Source organism: Tamandua tetradactyla, chromosome 3, assembly GCF_023851605.1.
Source record: "Tamandua tetradactyla isolate mTamTet1 chromosome 3, mTamTet1.pri, whole genome shotgun sequence".
NCBI lineage: Eukaryota > Metazoa > Chordata > Mammalia > Pilosa > Myrmecophagidae > Tamandua > Tamandua tetradactyla.
In genome coordinates, this window is record NC_135329.1 from 7,136,957 (window position 1) to 7,157,511 (window position 20,555).

Consider the following 20,555-nt stretch of genomic DNA (forward strand, 5'->3'; position numbering starts at 1 on the left):
AGGAAATACTTTGTTTCCTTTCTTTTTCTTTGTAATCCAAGGGCTAATCTAATTTTATTTAGAGATGTGAATAGTTAAAGGTAAAATTCATTTACCTATCAACCTCATAAAATTTTCGGTTCTGTTAAAGCACTATTCAAATACTATTACTTCTAACTCTATAAGCTCAGGAATTTCTTGAATATGCATTATTCCATTAGACTCTTAAAACTCATTTGAGATGGATGTAACTAATAATAATATCATTATGTTATTGAGGAAAACAGCTTAGAAAGGTTCAGTGATTTAGCTAAATCACTTAGCTAGTGAGAAGTACAGAACCTGAAAATGTACTCTTAGAAAAGTATTTATCCTCCATATCACACCATTTTATTATAATTGGCAGTAAAAATAACTACAATATTTTTTTAACACATTCTATCTGTGATAGTATTTCATCATTTTTTGATGAAGTTTGTTTTGGGAGGTAAAGCAAGGGCTGCATAGCTCACCAGTGAACTGAACTATAAGTTGGACCCAGGTCTGTCTAATTTAAAAGTCCATTCTCTTTCCAGTTCCCTTGCTATTTTTTTTATGAGCAATTATAGATTTATAGCAAATCATGCAGAAAGTACAGAGTTCCCATATACTCCATCCCCCCCACCCACCCCGTAGTTTTACCTATTAACATTTTGCATTAAGGTGATTTATTGTAGTTGTTGTAGCAATCTTATCTTATTTACTATAGTTCGTAGTTTGCATTAGGGTTCAGTCGTTGTGTTGTACAGTTCTGTGGGGTTTTAGAAAACTTTTGTTGGGTTGACATATGTACAACATAACTACCCCATTTTAACCACTTTCAGTTATACAGTTTAGTAATTGGTTTTATAGTGTTATGCTACCATCACCACAGTTCATTACCAAAACGTTCCCATTACCCCAAACAGGAACTCTATGCCCTTGAGTGTCAGCTCCTCATTCCCCCTTGTTCTAGTTTGCTAGCTACCAGAATACGATATACCAGAAATGGAACGGCTTTTTTAAAGGGGAATTTAATAAGTTGAAATTTACAGTTCTAAGGCTGTGAAAATGTCCCAATTAAAGCAAGTCTATAAAAATATCCTAATTAAGGCACCAACAAGAGGTTATCTTCACTCGAGAAAGGCCAATGAAGTTCAGGATTTCTTTCTCAACTGGAAAGGCACATGGTGAACATGGTGACATCTACCTTTCTCTCCAGGCTTCTTGTTTCATGAAGCTCCCCTTGGCGCATTCTCCAGAGATCTCTGGCTGCCTGGGTTCTCATGGTTCTCATGGTGCGCTCTCTCTCTCTCTCTCTCTCTTTCTCTCTTTCTACCTTTCAACCTCTCGCCCCGCCCCCACCAAAATGCTTCCTCTTTTAAAGGATTCCAGTAAACTAATCAAGATTCACCTGGAATAGGTGAGGTTACATCTCCCTCTAATCAAAGGTTAATACCCACAATTGGATGTGTCACATCTCCGTGGAGATAGTACAATCAGGTTCCCAACCTGCCATATTGAATGGGGATCAAAAGAAATGACTCCCTCCACAAGATGGATCAGGATTAAAATATGACTTCTCTGGGGTTCACAAATTCAAACCAATGTACCCCTTAACCCACCCCCACCACTTGAAACTGATAATGTGCTTTCTGTCTATAAATTTGCATATTCCAGTTATTTCACATAAGTGCATATTTGTCCTCTTGTATTTGGCTTATTTCACTCAGTATGATGTCTTCAAGGTTCATCATTCCTTCTTATGGCTGAATAATATTCCATTGTGTGTCTCTATCACTTTTTGTTTGTTTTTTCATCGGTTGAAGAATACTGAGGTACTTACATTTCTATTTTGCATAATACCCTTATGCTGAAGGAAGAAGCCAGAGTGGGTTGTGGGTGGATGTGGTTATTGTTATTTTTTAATTAACCTACAAAGGCAAATAAAATATATAAGGAAGAACTCAGATTGAGGAGCTCTGCTATCTAAGTCCTCTCTTCCTGCACACACCCTGCAGCTGTAGTCGCTCCATGTTTAAAGAACTGAGTTAAGGTCAGAAATAAAAAGACCTGCTTTTCTGAGGTTCTTTCAACTACTTATCCATTCATATTGAATGTGTCTATTTCAACAAAAAATACTTACAGAGCTCTGAGTATATGTTTAAGCTATCTTGTCACCTTCAGAATGCCCTTAATCTATTTATTTTAAATATCAAGAAAAGGAAATTAATCCTATGAGGGTCCACTATTATTTTCCTAAACAGCAGAACACTACACTTAAAGTGTCACCAAAGAACATTTGTAGAAATGTATTACAGTTCCTTCTACATCCCCATCATAATAATTTAGTTATATTCTGTATATTCCTAATTCTTTCTATAATCCATAATAGATGCATGGGGAAAATAATTTTAATATTTTAGTTGTGTGTTTTGGCTTGGGAAAATTGTGTTAATCATATTTAATGTATTTTGGAATATTTAATATTTGAAGTAACTTGATAAAGTACCTTTTCAAAAATTTTTACATTTTACATATTAAGTAATGTGGTAGTTAGATTCAGTTGTCAGCTTGGCCAGGTGAAGGCATCTAGTTCTGTTGCTGTGGACATGAGCCAATGGCATGTGAACCTCATCTGTTGTTGATTACATCTGGAGTTGGCTAGGAGGCGTGCCTGCTGCCATGAATGATGTTTGACTTAATTGGCTGGTGCTTAAATGAGAGAGCTCAACATAGCACAGCCCACGCAGCTCAGCATACCTCATCTCAGCACTCACAACTCAACCCAGGCCTTTGGAGATGCAGAAAGGAATCACCTTGGAGAAAGTTGTTGGAACCCAGAGGCCTGGAGAGAAGTCCAGCAGAGACCATCCTGTGCCTTCCCATGTAAGAAAGAACCTCAGATGAAAGCTACTGCCCTTCCTCTGAAGAACTAATGAAATAAATCCCATTTTATTAAAAGCCAATCCATCTCTGGTGTGTTGCATTTCAGCAGCTAGCAAACTAGAACAAGTAGTATTGTAGACAAATATCATTACTCATAGTTATATATTTGTCTTGGGTGGTTATCATGTTTTTATAATTTATTTATTTTTAGTTGTGGGTAAATACACATAGCATAAAAATTCTTTTAACATTTCAGGTGAATAATTCTTTGACATTAAGTACATTGACAGTTCTGTGTAACTTTCATCACTATTTCCAAACTATTTTCATCATCTCAAACTAAAATTCATACTCATATAGCAATAACTTCCCATACCTTCCTCTCCCGATAACCACTGTTATGCTTTGTGTTTCTATGAATTTGCTTTTTCTAAGTATTTCCTCCCTATAAGAGAAATCATGCAATATTTGTCTTTTTGTGTCTGGCTCTTTTCACTCAACCTGATATCTTCAAAGTTCATCTGTGTTGTAGCATGTACCAGCACTTCACTTCTTTTTATGGCTGAATAATATTCCATCATATGGACATACCACATTTTATCCATTCGTTACACTAACAGAATTAACAGTAATTCCCTATTATTTAATACCGAATATGTATTTTAATTTCCCCAAAATACCCTTTGCAGCTACAGTGCTTTTGATTCTCATGTCTCTTAAACTCCTTTTAATCTAGGACGGTGTTCCCTGATGTCCCTAACCCTATGGTATTGACTTGTTGACGAAATTCGGCCACTTACTATGTCAAATGTCCCACCCTTCAGATTTGTTGTTGAACTTGTTCTTCTGTCCTTGGTATTTCAATGAATTGGGAATTATTGAAAGGACATGTTTGTATTCATGTGTAACAATTTTAGCAAGGAAACAAATTGTACTTCATATTGTATTCAGAAGGCACATAAAACTGTTTGCCCCAGTATTATTAATGTAAAGAATGATCACTGGATTAAGTTGGTAACAGCCAAATCTCTGTTGTAAAATTATGTTTTATCTTTTGCAACCAGGACGTAAGATGATTTTTTGGCACCATTTGAGTTTTAAGTTTGGTACAACATTTTACTGAATTGTTTTAAATGAGATGATCCTTGCCTACATTAATTATTTCTTCATTAGGGATTGCTAAATAGTGCTCTTCTAATTTTGTTATTCTTTTTATAAACGTCCATTGAAACTTTTTGACTGAGGGGTATCATGAGACAATGGGAGACATAAGACGTTGTTATGTTAATTTGCAAAATGGAAGAGGAAGTTTGGCTTAGCAGTGAAACTGGGGGGGAGCTGAGTAGATTGGAGGATAATGGAAAAAGGAAATTCCTTATTTAAAACATGGTATAGGAATGATTATACCACTATTTTTAGAAAACGGTATTAATGAAAACAGGCTTTTAAAAGTTATTTGATTTTTTTAATTTACAATTTACAAATATGTATCAGGAGCACTTACTGTATGCTAGGCATAGAACAGATAAATAGGACAAAATCCTTCCTTGCTGCTGCTGTTTTTCTGCTAGTCTTGTGGGGCTAAGTATTAAATAAACAGACTGAGTAATTTGCACATGTCATCGTGAATGTAAGGAATTGCTGATGCTCAAGATCGGACTAGCAAAGAGTTGCTCACTCTAGAAGAACAACCACAGGGTCAGGGTCTCTTGAAGCAGGTAGGGACAAAGAGTGAGTGAGGGACAGGTTTTCCTGGTAGAGGAAATAGCATATGTGAGAGCACAGATGTGAGAGAAGGGCGATCCCAAATAGGTATGACCAGAGCACTGGATTGGTATGGGTGATTAGCAGGAAATAAGATTTAAAAGAAAAAAATAGGTAGTTATAGATCCATTTCAGAGAGGTTTTCTTTTATTTTCTTGCTAAGGAGTTGAACCTTATTCTGTAAGCAGTAAAAAGCAATTGAAGAATTTGAAGAAGAATGCCAAATCTGTATTTCTGTTGTGCATCATACACACACACACACACGTTTTCTTTCATCACATATGAGAGGCATTTTACCTTAGTGACAAGAGCCCAGGCTGTGGAGCTGCTCTGTCCTGCTATGGTCAACAGTAGCCACAGGAAGCCAGTTCAACTAAAATGAAGTCTTCAGTTCCTCATTCACACTGACCACGTTCAGATGTTCAGTAGCCGCTTGTGGCTACTCTATTGAACAGTGCAATATAGATCAGTAAATTAAAAATATTTGGTAGTCTTTATTGTTACGATAGAGGAAAGATAAAATATGTTTCCTGGTAAAGATTCATTCTCCTCTGTATTCATACTTACATTTCTCAGTTTAAAAATGAGATTTTTCCAGCAAACAAATTTATGATCTATAAAAATCTTCCTAAAGGGCATATTTAAAATAGTAATTGTTTAAGGACAAAGGTCTCCTCATTGGAAAGCATGTGTCTGACTTTCTTTTCTGTATTTTCTTAGTGCCACACCAAAAATTATTTCTAAAGCAAAGAGTACTAAAGTTGAGAATAAAAATAATACATCTGTTGTCCTATTAAACAACTTGGAACCTACCACTAATATACAAATCTGGTTAGCCAATGGGAAGAGGATCATCCAGAAATTTAACATTTCTCATAGGTGAGTCTTACGTTTCAATATTTGCCTCCTTTTTTTCTAAGCTTATATTTAATTTCTTTTTTTGTTAAGTTATTTTTAGAAACTAACCAAGGATTTTAATAAACAGTTTCACTAAACATGTTATATAAAGACAGTAGAAATTCTTGGACATTAATGAAGTATTTTCAGTCTGGTCTATAGATTATCATTCTAGATAGTTGATTAGTTTTTCTAGCTACATACATAATTTAAAAATAATTATTTTAGTTTTACAATGTCATTAACATTGTGTATATTTTTCTTTTAATTGTAAAAAAAAATGAAAATATATTGAAATAAATTGAAGTCAATTTGAATTCTTTCACCCAAAGATAATCACTGTTATCAGTTTGATGTATTTTTCTAGTTTTTTTATTGCTGCTTAGAAATATTTTTTCATTTTAATCAAAAGTAGGAATATACAGCATATTGTCTTCCTTTATTTAAAAGCATTTTTTTATTTGGGGGAAAATTTCATATGGATAAATAAAAGTACTTGTTATAAAACTGCACAGTTAAAAGAATAATAATTAAACAAGAATGTGTATCGCCTAGCTCTAAACATAGATCCTTACCAATACCCTATGTACCTTTCCCTGACCATATATCACCTTCCTTTTGTGCAAGATAAACAGTGTCCTAAATTTGTTATTTTCTTGTTTTTATTCATAGTTTTACCAAAGATGTATGTATCTCTTAAAAATGCTGGCTTCTTCATTTTCAAATAACTTTTGCATTTTGAAACAGTCACAGACTTACAGAAAAAAATCATGTACAGTATTAAGAACTTTTTTTCACAAACAAAAAAAAATTAGTAAAAATTGCCACCCGGATGACCTTTCACCCCACATACTTTAGTATGTACTTCCTACAGACAAGAATTCCCACATAACCACAAGGCAGCCGTCTAAATAGGAAATTAACATTGAAACACTTCCAACTATCTAATATGCTCTATTCAAGTCTGCCATTTAATCTGTCATCCTTTATAGCAAAAGATCAGCTCATAATCACACATTGTATTTAGTTGTCATGTCTCTTTTCAATAATTCCTCTGTCTTTCCTTGACTCTCAAAATCTTGACATATTTGTATATTTTTTTATCTTTCTTATTTTTCCTAAGAGAAAATGAGATTTTTCATGATTTTATTCAGCTCATGAATTTTGGCAGGATTTCATGGAAGTAATACTTTGTTCTTCATTCCGTTCTGTCAGGTGGCATAATTAACATTTATGCCATTATGGTGATGTTAAGCTTGATCACTTGATGAAGGTGGTATCTGCCAGCCTCCTTCACTGTAAAATTATCCTTTTGCCCAATGCAATTAGTAAGTATTTTATGGGGAAGAATTTTGAAATTGCAAAATTATCATGTGCTCATAAAATGCTACATTTATTCATTTATTTATTTATATGTGTATGCCCTCATGGTTACCTGTTTTGTTCAATGGGTTTATAATCTCTTATCATCATTAGTTATTTTAAGCTCAAATTGGCCCACACGTAGTCAGGAGGACCTCCTTTAAACAGTTTCTATGTTCTTTTAACACATTCACCTCCTTCTTTGAGCATTTCCTTGGTTTTGGGCACAGAATTTGTTTTAGGCTCATTCTGTGCTTTTCCCAAGAAGGCCTATCCTTTTTGGTGGGGAGATGTGTTGAGAAGCCAGGATGTGGGTAATAGGTTACTTATTGTTTACTGCTGTGCCCCTCCTCCAGGCCATCTTGGTAGACACAGCTAGAGATAGAGACACACACACCCGTACATGTATGCAAGTGCACATACATTTGCATCTGTATTTATTTCTGCATCTTTTTATTAAAAAACTATTAAGTTCCCACAGATACCTCCAATTCCAGTCTACCGCCACAAGATTTATATTAGTTTTCTCCTTTCCACGTTTATAACCATCTTCTCCCACAGTGAAAGCCCTGGCTCCCATTATTTTTATAATTATTAGATAAGTTGTAGGTTTATAGAAAAATCATGCATAAAATTTAGAGTTCCTATATACCCACATATTATTAACACTTTGCATTGATGTGGTATTTTTGTTACAATTGATAACAGCATATTTTAATATTTGTTCTATTAGCTGTAGTCCCATGGTTTAACTTAGGGTTCACTGTTTGTGTTGTGCAGTCCCTTGGACTTTTTAAAACAGTTTTATTCTAGCAACATATATAAAACCCCAGATTTCCCCTTTTGACCACATTCAAACATATATTTCAATGCTATGGTTACATTAGCAGTGTTGTCCTACTGTTATTACCATCCATTACCAAAACATTCCCGTCATTCAAAATAGTATATATTTTTCTTTATTAGAGAAGCTATGTGCTTACAGAACAATCATGCATAAAATACAGGATTCCCATATACCACCCTGTTATTAACACCTTATATCAGTGGTGAACGGTTGTTGTAATTGGTGATAGCACATTTTGATAATTGTACTACTAATTGTAGTCCATGGTTTAACTTAGGGTTCAGTAGAAACTGTACAATTTAAGCCTTCACTCCCTGTTCCCTATCCCTACTGCATCTCCTGATAACCTATACTTTAGATTCTGATTCTGTGAGTTTGCTTATTCTAATTAACGTATCAGGGAGATCATACAATATTTGTCCTTTTGTGTCTGGCTTATTTCATGCAACATTATGTTTTCAAAGTTCGTCCATGTTGTCACATGAATCAGAACTTCATTCCTTTGAACAACTGAGTAATATTCCATTATGTATATACCACATTTTGTTTATCCATTCATTGGTTGATGGACTCTTGGGTTGCTTCCATCTTTTTGTAATTTTGAATAATGCTGCTATGAATTTTGGTGGGGAAATATCTGAGTCCCTGCTTTCAGTTCTTTTAAGTATAAACCTAGAAGTGGAATTGCTTTGTCATGTGATAATTTTATAGTTAACTTTCTGAGGAGCCGCTGCATTGTCTTCCACAGCAGCTGCACCATTTTACATTGCTACCAGAAATGAATGAGTATTCCTGTTTCACCACATCCCTGTCAATTTTCTGTTTTTTAATAGTAGTCATTCTAGTGGCTGTGCATTGTTATCTCATTGTGGTTTTGATTTGCATTTCCCTAATGGTTAGTGCTGTTTAGCAGTTTTTCATGTGCTTTATATATGATGGATAGCAAAGCTTTATCTGACATGTGATTTCAAATATTTTCACCCATTGTGTAGGTTGTCTTTTTATTTTCATGGTAGAGTCTTCTGATGTACAAAAGTTTTTAATTTTGAAGAGATCTCATTTATCTTTTTTTTCTTTTCTTGCTTGGGCTTTGGGTGTAAGATCTCCATAAGCTGTTGCCTAACACAAGGTCCTAATGATGCTTCCCAGGATTTTCTTCTTGGAGTTTGATAGTTCTGGCTCTTATATTTAGATTTTTGGTTCATTTGAGTTGATTTTTGTTTATGGTGTGAGGTAGAGAGTCCACCTTCATTCTTTTGCATATGGAGATCCAGTTTTCCCAGCACCATTTTTTGAAGAGTCTATTCTTTCACAACTGAGTGTTCTTTGCCCCCTTGTCAAAAATCAGTTGGCTATACCAGAATGTTCCTAATTGAAAGACACTTTCAGATTATATACTTTGTTAATATGTGTGGTGTGGTTTATTCAATGCTACTGTGAGTATTGTGGACAAATTTAAGTCCTTATTTGGCTTTCTAGATGCTTAAATTTATACAACATATGTTAAAGGTAAAGTATAAAATAATACTTTATTTTTTCTATTAATACATGGGAATGGCATTGTTACAGTGGATGTCTTGGAGCAATATGCTGAGGGGGTGTTAGTGGGGCCAGGGAAGGAAGTGCAGAGGAAGAGCTCTTTGCATGTGGGTTGTTAGACAGATTTGGATCGTCTGACCATTGTTCTACGTAAGCATTTTAGTTATTGCAGTGTATTAAAGTATAAGGCTCAGTGTCCAAAATATATTAAAAATAGAGGTAGAATGATGGTCCCTGTAGAAATGTTCTTGTGCTAGTTCAGGAAGGACTGTCTTCTGGGGGTGACCTCTGTCATCCCCCCTTGGAGCTGGATGTAGTTCTGTGCTTGGTCACTGAGATGGAGAAAGAGGTAGGAGAGGAAGGGCAAAGGGAGGGGCTCTATATCAAGAAGACAGTTTTAGATTATAACCACAGTTCTATGTGGCATTTTTTGTAAAATACTTGTGTTTACTGCAGATATGATTCTTTATTTCACATTTAAGCATTTTAGATATCTTGAGGAGACAATGTATGATAAATAGTAGAGCTAGTGAATTAACAAATTTATAAATATCATTTTATTAATAGAATAGAAGCATCTTTGGCATGGAATTGTTAAACCACCTCTGAGCAATATGCAACAGGACTTGCTCATTAGGTTGGCTGCGGAGGGACAGAAGAAAGTTCAGGAAGAGGGATCTATGCAGATGTATTCATATTTTTTCTTTTTTGTACGCTGAGCAGTGGGGGTCACATTTCATTCTTTTTCCATGTGAATATCCCATTATCACAGCATTATTGTTGAATTTTTGAGTGGGGAGTGCATGGGCTGGGAATCGAACCATTGTGTGTGTGCATCTCTTGGCTGTACCATAGGAAAATATTGTTAAATAACTCAGTAGAAACATACTTTGCTATTATTTTGATATAAAACTGACAATGAATTCTCTTAGATGCACTATACTTTTTGTACTCTTGCTTTATGTCTAATTTTAAATTGAGCATTAAGGGAATATAGTATTTGTAACTGCCAGTGTCTGTAGAGGCCTGTTACCATGTTGTTCTAGACTCCCATTTGTGTCTTTTGTTTTTTATTGTTCAGGTTTGGTGAAATTTCTGATCTTTTTTTTAAACTTTATTTTGAAATAATTTCAAACTTACAGGAAGCTTGCAAAAATAATACAAATCCCGTACAGAGGACTGTGGTTTACCCCCACCCCAGATACCCAGATCCACCAATTTCAATGTTTTGCCACCTTTGCTTCTCCTTCCTCCCTTCCTTCATTCTTCCTCCTCTCCCCCCTCCTCTTTCCCTCCTTTAAAAAAAACTCCCCCTTCCATCCCTCCCCCCCTCCTGTTTCCCCTCCCCTCCCTCTTTTCTCCCCCTCCCCTCCCCTCCTTTCCTTTTCTGCCTTCCATATTATACACATTGTATGTGTGCATCTCTTGGCTGTATCATAGGAAAATATTGTCAAATAACTCAGTAGAAACATACTTTGCTATTATTTTGATATAGAAGCATGTACCAGCACTTAACATTTATAGCTAAACAGTATTCCATCATATAGTGTTCTAGTTTGCTAGCTGTCAGAATGCAGCACACCAGAGATGGATTGGCTTTCAATAAAAAGGGATTTATTTAGTTAAAATGTAGTTCTTCAGAGGAAAGGCAGCTAACTTTCAACTGAGGTTCTTTCTTACATGGGGAAGCACAGGGCAATCTCGGCTGGCCTTCTCTCCAGGCCTCTGGGTTCCAACAGCTTTCCCTGGGCTGATTCCTTTCTGCATCTCCAAGGCCTGGGCTGAGCTGCAAGTGCTGAGATGAGGTGTGCTAAGTTGCTTGGGCTGTGCTATGTTGAGCTCTCTCATTTAAGCACCAGCCAATTAAATCAAACATCATTCATTGTAGCAGGCAGCCTCCTAGCCAACTGCAGATGAAATCAGCAGCAGGTGAGGTTCACATACTACTATTGGCTTATGTCCGCAGCAGTAGAACTAGGCATCTTCACCTGGCCAAGTTGACACCTGAATCTAACTACCACATATGGATATACCACATTTTTTAATGTTTTCATCTATTGATGAATACTTGAGTTGCTTCTGTCTTTTACTATTATGAACTGTGATGAATAATGGTGTACAAATATCTGCCCAGGTACTTCCTTGGTTTCATTTCCTTTGGGTTGATACCTAGAAGTGGCATTGCCAGGCCATATGGTAATTCTATGTTTAACTTTCTGAGGAACCATCAAACTGTTTTCCACAGTGGCTGTATCATTTTATATTCCCACCAGCAATGGACTACGGTTCCTATTTTTCCACATCCTCCCTAGTACTATTTTCCACTTCTTCAATAATAGCCATCTATTTGAATACTCATCTATTCAAATCCTTTGCCTTTTTAAAAATCGAATTGTTTGTCTTTTTGTTATTGAGTTATAAGAGTTCTTTATCTATACCATGGATATGAAACTCTTATCAGATACATAGTTTCCAAATATTTTCTCCCATTTTGTAGGTTGTCTTTTCACTTTCTTGATAATTTCCCTTGATCTGCAAAAGTTTTTAATTTTGGTGAAGTTCAGTTTATTTTTTATCTTTTGTTCTTTGTCCTTTTGTTGAAAAGTCTAAGAATTCATTGTCTATTACAAAGTCCTAAAGATTTTCCCTATATTCTCTTGTAAGAATTATGTAGTATTAGCTTTTATATATAGGTTGTATCCATTTTGATTTTTTTTTTTGTATGCTATATGGCAGGGTCACATTTCATTATTTTTCCATGTTAGTATATTATTATTGCAGCACCATTTGTTGAATTTTTGTTTTTTGTTTGCTTTGCTTGTTAATTTCTTGGTGGGGGGGGCTTGGGGAGTGTATGGACTGGGAATCAAACCTGGGTCTCCCACATGGCACATGAGAATTCTACCACTGAACTACCCTTGCACCCCCTTGAATTATTTTTTTTTAACATGGTGAGAGTTAGGGGTCCAAATTCATTCATTCGCTAGTTGTCCAAGAAGCATTTGTTGAAGAGGCTGTTCTTTCTCCATTGAGCAAACCTGGCCTCTTTGTTGAAAATCAACTGACCATAGATATGCAAGTTTAATTCTGTATTCTCACCTATATGTCCTTGTATACAACACTGTATAATAAACTATATTTTCTACAGTGAACATAAATTTCTTGCATAGTAAATTTAAAAAAAAAAACTTTTTTAGGGATCACCCTATCTTTTGATGTTATTCTGCTACCTAAAATAAACTGTTAAACACATAATGAATATTTTATTAAATTAATGAATCCAAGCCCTGTAAATTTTTTATGGCATGTGAATTTGTCTTTCCTGTTTGTTCCTACTTCCACCGCTTTAGTTCTTTCCAGTCCACTGCAGACCTGTATTACAGAAACCACCTTTTAGCTATGATACCTATGGTACCTCCCTCAATCCATTTATTATGTCACCTCCAAACTCGAAACACCAAACACAAGTTCTTCCGGTCACAGAGAGTTACTTCAGGTAAGCATCTTTGATTACAATGTTCAAAAGAGGAGACTGCCTCCCAAGGAGTGGGATAGCAACCAGAGAGTATTTAGCAACCAAGGCAAGCCACTACCTCTCTCTCTTTGGAACCACGGGATATCAAGAGCCTTACCCAGACATGCCTTAGGCCCCTGACAGCGACTCACCACAGTTGTTACACCCTGAATTCAGATTCCCAGGAGAGATGAGCTGATTGACTCAACTTGGGTCAGGTTTTCATGCCTTGTCCATGCTATGAAGGGGCATGGAAGAGTCAGTGAAATTTGAACAATGTATTTAGCTTCAGAATTCCAGCACTGCCAATTATTCTGCCTGGCTTTTTTAGGGAATCCTGTAGTTTTGGTCCTGTGTACCCTACAGATGTGCATTTCTCCTTCTTCCAGCGTTTGCTCTACGCTGTGCTGAACTCTTGCCTCCTTATCTCCATGTGCATGGTTGTCTACTCCCCTATCATTCTTTGTTCCTCACCTGAAATAGTTTCATTTTTCTAGCCTTTCCAAATCTTCCATCTTTCAAGACCATTCAGTAAATCTTTTCCAACTTCCACTAATCTTTTTCTTCCTTTTTATATTTTTATTCATTTCTAAAATAAATACACAAGGCCATGTCCTAGATGCTTTTTGGTGACCCTCATAGACTTAATAGAGTGGTATATAGTGAATTTTAGTGAATTATTGAATGAGTGAATTCTTTGTCTTTGATACCGTGCTGCTAAATTCATCAATTTATCAGTTCTGAGTTGCATGTTTTTTCACATTTTAGCATCTCTGAAATGGAGCTGTTTCCTGTAATCCATTATTGGCCATGCAGCATTCATAACATAATTGTCTTTGCCTGAGCATCTGCCTTTTAGCATTCAGAATGTTTGTTACGCATGGAAGAACATGCCAGAGGCAGTAGTAGTGGAACACTTTTTAAATAAGAAATTCTTCATCACCAGCACATCTAATGGTACAGAGAATGGGTATTAGGTGGGAAGACACGTACATCGATGACTAAATCAAAAGTGATTCAGATGTTGTTGGTAAAGTAACCTTGTGTAGCTGCTGTAAAAGTCAGTTTGGCAGTTCTTCAGAAAGTTAAGAATTATTATATAACCCAGAATCCCACTTAGAGGCATATACCCAAAAGTGTTGAAAGCAGGGTCTCAAACAGATGTGTGCACAGCAGTGTTTATAGTGGCAGTATTCAAGATTGCCAAAAGGTAGAAGCACCCTGTTCTAGTTTGCTAGCTGCTGGAATGCAATATACCAGAAACAATGGCTTTTAAAAGGGGGAATTTAATAAGTTTCTAATTTACAGTTCTAAGGCCGAGAAAATGTCCCAATTAAAACAAGCCTATAGATATGTCCAATCAAAGGCATCTAGGGAAAGATACGTTGGTTCAAGAAGGCTGATCAAGTTCAGGGTCTCTCTCTCAAGTGAGAAGGCACATGGTGAACACAGTCACGGTTTCTCTCTTGGCTGGAAGGGCACATGGCGAGCACGGCGTCATCTGCTAGCTTTCTCTCCTGGCTTCCTGTTTCATGAAACTCCCCGGGAGACGTTTTCCTTCTTCATCTCCAAAGCGCTGGCTGATGGACTCTCTGCTTCATGGTGCTGCAGCATTCTCTGCTCTCTCTGAATCTCTCTCATTCTCCAAAATGTTTCCTCTTTTATAGGACTCCAGAAACTTTTCAAGACCCACCCAAATGGGTGGAGACATGTCATCACCTAATCCAGTTTAACAACCACTCTTGATTTAATCACATATCCAAGGAGATGATCTGCTTACAGTTTCAAACATACAGTATTGAATAGGGATTATTCTGCCTTTACGAAATGAGATTTAGATTAAAGCATGGCTTTTCTAGGGGACGTACATCCTTTTAAACCAACAGACAGCCCAAGTGTCTCATCAATAGGTATATAGATGAATGAAATGTCCTATTATACATACAGTGCAGATTTGTTCATAAAAAGTTCTGATGTATGTTACAACATGGATGAACCTTGAAGACATCATGTTGTGTGAAAGAAAGTAGACACAGAAGGCTAGATACTTTATATCATTGCATGAAATAAGCAAAATATGCAAATTCATAGAGTCCGAATCTAGAATACAGGTTCCCAGGGGCCTTGTGCAGGTAGGGAGTGGGGAGTTAATGTTTAGTTGATACAGTTTTTCCATTTGGGCTGTGAAAAAGTTTACAGTGGATGATGGTAATGGAGGCACAACTTTGTGAAAGTAATTAACACCACTGATTTGTATATTTGAAAGTGATAAAATGGGAAACTTTAGGTTGCATATAAGTTACGACCAAAAACAAACAAACAAAAACATAGAACTGTACAACACAAAGAATAAATCCTAATGTGAACCTAATGTAAACACTGGGTTAAAGGTAATAGCATAGTTATAATGCTGTTGTTTCATCAGTTGTCAGTAGGTTTTTGTTGTTATTGTTTCATCAATTGTAACAAAAGTATCACACTAATGCAAAATGTTAATAATAGGGAGAACTGGGGGAGGGTGTCAGTGCATGGGGTATTTTCTGCATGATTTTTCTGTAAACCTATAACTGCTCTCATGCAAAAAAAAGTGTTTTTAGTGATTGAGCTAATTGGAGACTGAATAATGTTATGAAAATTTAGGATACCCTACCCATTTAATTCTACTTACATTTTCAATTTTATAAAAGCATATGAATGATATAAATATTTATGCCTAAAGTATAGTCTAAAACTGCTCTTTAATTATGAAGTAAAAATTGAAATGTTAAGAGAATATTTTGTTGTAGTTTGACAGTTTTTTTGTAATACATGAAATGATGCATGTTGAAATGAGTGGCCATATTAGTTTCAGTAAACTGCATGCATGCTCTTTCTCTCTTTCACTCTCTTTTGGTAAATATATATATTTAGGTGAGCGTAACTTTAAGGTACCTTCAGCATTGCAATGACTATATATATAAATAGTTTATACTTATATATTAAATATATATAAATTATGGTGAATAATATTCTTCTCATTATACCAACCAAAATATTCTACCTGTACTGACATTAAGGATTAAAAATCACCAGAAATTACTATATTTAAGTATTTTCCTAATTGGATATAAAGCACAGCATGGCCTGGCATTTAAGAGGTAAAGCCTGTGTCTGTGTAGAAACATTAGTTGGTCGTTTCTGATCAGTTCGGAGCTAGGTACACAGATATATAAACTTCCTGTTATAGAAATTTTCAGACATAGGCAAAGACAAACAGTATAGGGAACCTCCATCTATCACTCAGCTCCATCTGTATTATTTTTAAGCAGATCTCAGACTTCATATAGTTTCATCTGTAAATATTTCATGCGTCTCTAAAAGATAAGGACCATTAAAAATAACATCATAAATACTCTTATAGCACCTAAATAATTTACAGTAATTCCTTATTGTCATTCGACATCTAAGGGTCAGCCTTTTAAAGACAGCTCAATGATCAGTTCACGTTGACTAATTCAGATCTATTTTACAGGGTAAGCCACATCAAAGACTTCATTGAAAAATACCAGGGACCTCAAAGAAGTGCTCCCTTTTCTCTGGCCACAGGTCCTCCTGCCCTCAGATTGCTGGATGAAACTCTCACACTGGAAGAAGCAGATCTACAGAATGCTGTCATCATTCAGAGACTCCAAAAAACAGCTGCACCTTTTAGAGGACTTTCATAGCATTGATTTTCGACAGACTTAGGTGGACAACTTGCAGAGAAATGATGGTTGTAAATGGTCATGCACACCGAGATGGGGAAAAAAAGTCAGATTCACTGGACTTTGATTCAAGTACTATAACTTTCTCCTGAGGGAAGATTTCTTAAATAAGTACAAGTTAGCACAGTCTAAAATATGACTGGAAACTGGTTCCAATGTACTTTTTCCAAAAGGCTGCTGAGAGAAAAATAGACTTATTTTTAAAACCGATTACTCAGTATAAGGTATATTGTAATAACTGTATCATTTAGAATCTTGATATGATGTACATTACCAGACGCATTCACAGTACCATTCCAGTTCAAAGCAGTATTTACCACCTTCCCAAACAGCAGTGATGATTAAAAGGTTAGCTGTTTCCCATTTAAAAGATGGCAGTAAATTTTAAAAATTACACATTGCAAGTTAAGATTATCAGCGTAATTCTTTTGTAACAGAGATAGAGTCAAAGGGCTGGATGATATTCTTTTCACTCCAACTGTGGCTAAACCTCTTAGAGTTCTCAGTCTCCATTCTCTAATCATAAGCTATACTCAAATATTAATTTGGCAACAATAACTAAGATGTATTTTTATTCATGAACAAAATTTTGTAGTTTAGTATAATTCCGTATTATTCTGCCTACTCACATTTCTACGTTTTCTAAAAATGTAATTAAAAAAAATTCTTTTCTCCCCAGGAACTTTTCTATTTTATTTCCTTTTGAAAATTCTGGCTTTGTTTTTAGCTTACTTTTGCTGTTAGCCATTCATTTGCCATCACTTAGATGCTAATGTGTGTGTTGTCACATTACTAATTAATGACTTTTTTTAACTGTATCACATAAAGTATGGTTTCTCACTTCATACATCAGAATCAACCTGTATTTACATTAAAGGATGATTTATTGCATTCTGATGTCACCAAGGAAAACATGCTTTGCTTTCTTAGACTTTAAAACCAGTTAGACTTTGATATTTCACTGTCAGATTAAATTCCCTTGCTTGAAAATTTTAAGCGTAAGAAGCTTTTTTGCAGATGGCCTGTTGAATCAGGTATGAGGTGGACAAGAACTCAGTGGCCCTGCCCTGCGAACTGCAGCGTGCACGGGTGCTGGGTGTATCCCCCAAAGCAGCAGTTCTCAAACTTTTCATATCAAAACCCTTTGTTTATGTGGTTATATCCATCGGTATTATCTTAGCAGTTGAAACAGTTTAAAAGTTTTTTTCATTCAAAATAATAAACATTATATGTTAACATAAACACCATTTTAATGAAAAAAATAATGATTTTCCAAAAATAAGATTTATTGAGAAAAGTAGCATTGCCTTCCATTTTTGGAAGCAGTTTTCATGTCTGGCTTAAAGAAGCAGAATTCTCATATCAACTTCTGTTCAATCTGCTGTCATCATACATTATTATTCTCTGGAAAACACCACTGCATACTCAAGAGAGAGTGAAGAAAGCAAATAACATCTTAATGTGAGAATGAAACTAGTTCTGACCTTACAGACCTTCCCTCCTCCCCCACAAGGGTCTCAGGGACCTCCAAAGGTGCCCAGACCACACTTTGAGAGTCTTAGTGTAAGAATCACCTGGAAAACTTTTTTTAAATGTCTATTCCTACCACCTACCACACACATTCTGAGTCATTAGACCTGGGTGGGTCCCAGATCTCAGTATTTTAAATCTTAAGTGATTTTTAAGCATGTGGTCAAAGAACCATTCTTGGGGAAATCCTGTGCTAAGCTTCCACCTTGACAAAATAAAACCTGTATTCTTGAGCAGTGGAAGACTCTCCACTGAAATGGGTCTGCTAGACCTCTAAGTTTTGATCCCCACTCCATAAGTTCCTCTTAGAAAGATGGTTCCCCTTTAACAGAGAACTAATCATGACATAGCCCTGTGCTTTATCTCCTATACACAGTTGAGACAAGGCTGGAACATTTAAATGAGGTTTTTATGACAGGCTTATGAATAACAAAAGGGAAATATACACATAACTGAATGACCTGACTTAAAAGTATATTTTTTAATTTGCAGTCCATTTTAAGAATGCTTCCTTTCCTAGCTCCCAACCTTCCACATGGCAGAAGTCCATCTTTTTACTGGGAATGAAGGGAGGACAAAGGAGAGTCCTTTCTTTTGGTCCCTCAGACATAAACAGGTCCATAATAGAAAATCAGTATGTATTGTCAGTTACATTTACAGCAGTCTTAGGGCCCACTCTATAGTAAAATAAAAATAATTGTGTTCTTTGCAAAAAGATGAGGGGAGGATAAAATCAATGAACTTACCCTTCAGATATAGAAAATAACTTGAGATGATTGTTATGTGCAGGAATCTCTAAGAAAATGTTTCATAAAGGCCTGTCATGAAGCATGTTATAATTTTCATTTGCATAATTGTAATAATACATGACTCTGTATATTTCTATATAGGGACTTCTCATTGGGAATGGTTTCTATGTACATATAGAAAAGCTTCCTTTGTGAATTTTCCAGTTTATAATTATTTAATCAGAGATTACATTTTGAGGTTTTCTTGAGTTTTTAGGGACCCCAAGGAGAGGGCCTTATAAAAAACTTGTCATTAGCAATAACCTTCAGTTTCGTAACTAAAAACTTTCATTAATGTGAATAATATTCGCAAGGTTTTCTATAATGAGAATATCCTGTAAAGCTCTTTGTCTGAAAGTTAAAAAGTTGTAAGTCTAGTGGGAAAAAAATGTATATGTTAATTAAATGTTTGTAATACTCAAAACAGTTTGACGTTGGAAAAGAAACTGAATTTACCCAGAGAGGGAAAACTTGAAGATAAGTAAGCATCTTTGGTGTGGATAACATTTTGAAATAAGCAGTTGTTTCAAAATTATCATCACTTAGTTTTCTGAAAGTTGTTGTAAAGGATAAGATAGAAATGCAATTCTAATTTTAGAGATTCTAATTTATTTATTAAATTACCATACATGGGCGGGCCACATTGGCTCAGCAGGCAGAGTTCTCGCCTGCCATGCTGGAGACCAGGGTTCGATTCCCAGTGCCTGCCCATGTTAAAAAAAAAAAAAAAAGTTATTATACATAAGCAGTTATGAAAGTAATCTTATTTATTTTATATATTTATTCGGTTGCTTTTTATTAGTTTCAGTGTGTTGAAAATAAGATATGTTGGCATCTGTTTCAGTGCCTTAAAATATTTTGAAAGCAATCTTGCTAAGAAAATTCTTCTCAAGGATGAAATACTATTCATTAAAAGGGTTTGTCAAATAATTTATACGTTTGTTATAAAATGGTTAAACATAGTTGTATGTCACTTTTATTTTAAAAAATCATACATTTTGAGAACCAGCTGACATTTATTAGGTGCCTTATGTGTGCCAGGTACTTCAACCAATGTTACTTTCATTGACTACTCAGAAATGTACAAATTTGCTATTTTTAATACTATGTCAGTGGTTGTGTTTATTTTTTAAACCATCCTTGGTGTCTAGAATTGAACTAGCACAAAGACTCCTTAGTAAGGTTTACTCCTTTGTTCTCCCCTTAAGTACAAACCATTTAACTAAAGAATTGTTCATCACACTAAGTCTTCACATAGAAGTAGTTTATCTAGGAGCAGCTAATACTTGGTTCTTTATCATTTGTTTTAAATGTGTATTTCCACATAAGCAATTCATATTCATGGTAGTCTACTAAAATTATTTTTAAATTACCTGTTCTACCATTCAAAGGTAACCACTGTTAACATTTTTCAGATATGTTTTTAGTATGTCAGTCTTTTGTTTTAAATAGAAGGCATGCTTCTCGGTTATTGTAATCCTTCTATTTTATCTATTGAAATCTAACTTGTCTTCTTATTAGGAATTGCATTAGAAGCATACCAGTATTTTACTAAAATAATAGCTATCAGGGCAAATGTCTTTTGCACCTTTCTGAGCAAAAAAAAGAAAAAAAATAGTTTTAAACTGGCTTCCTTTCAAAATTAAAATTGTAGTTATAACAAAGTACAAGAATTGGGAATAAAC

General features: G+C 35.3%; 1 protein-coding gene across 5 annotated transcripts in view; it reads left to right on the plus strand.

Annotated features, from left to right (window-relative positions):
• UBXN2A (UBX domain protein 2A) overlaps positions 1-17,542 on the plus strand; it is a 74,956-nt gene extending 57,414 nt beyond the window's left edge. For 4 of the 5 annotated variants that reach the window (XM_077152220.1, XM_077152222.1, XM_077152223.1 and 1 more), the window contains exons 6-7: positions 5,371-5,529; positions 16,321-17,542. In XM_077152220.1, coding sequence (XP_077008335.1) covers positions 5,371-5,529; positions 16,321-16,513 — 352 coding nt within the window. In that variant the 3' untranslated portion in view covers positions 16,514-17,542. Of the gene's footprint in view, positions 1-5,370; positions 5,530-12,645; positions 12,792-16,320 lie in introns of all 5 variants that reach the window. The other variant, XM_077152224.1, reaches the window with a different exon arrangement.
• The last annotated feature ends 3,013 nt before the right edge of the window (positions 17,543-20,555 follow it).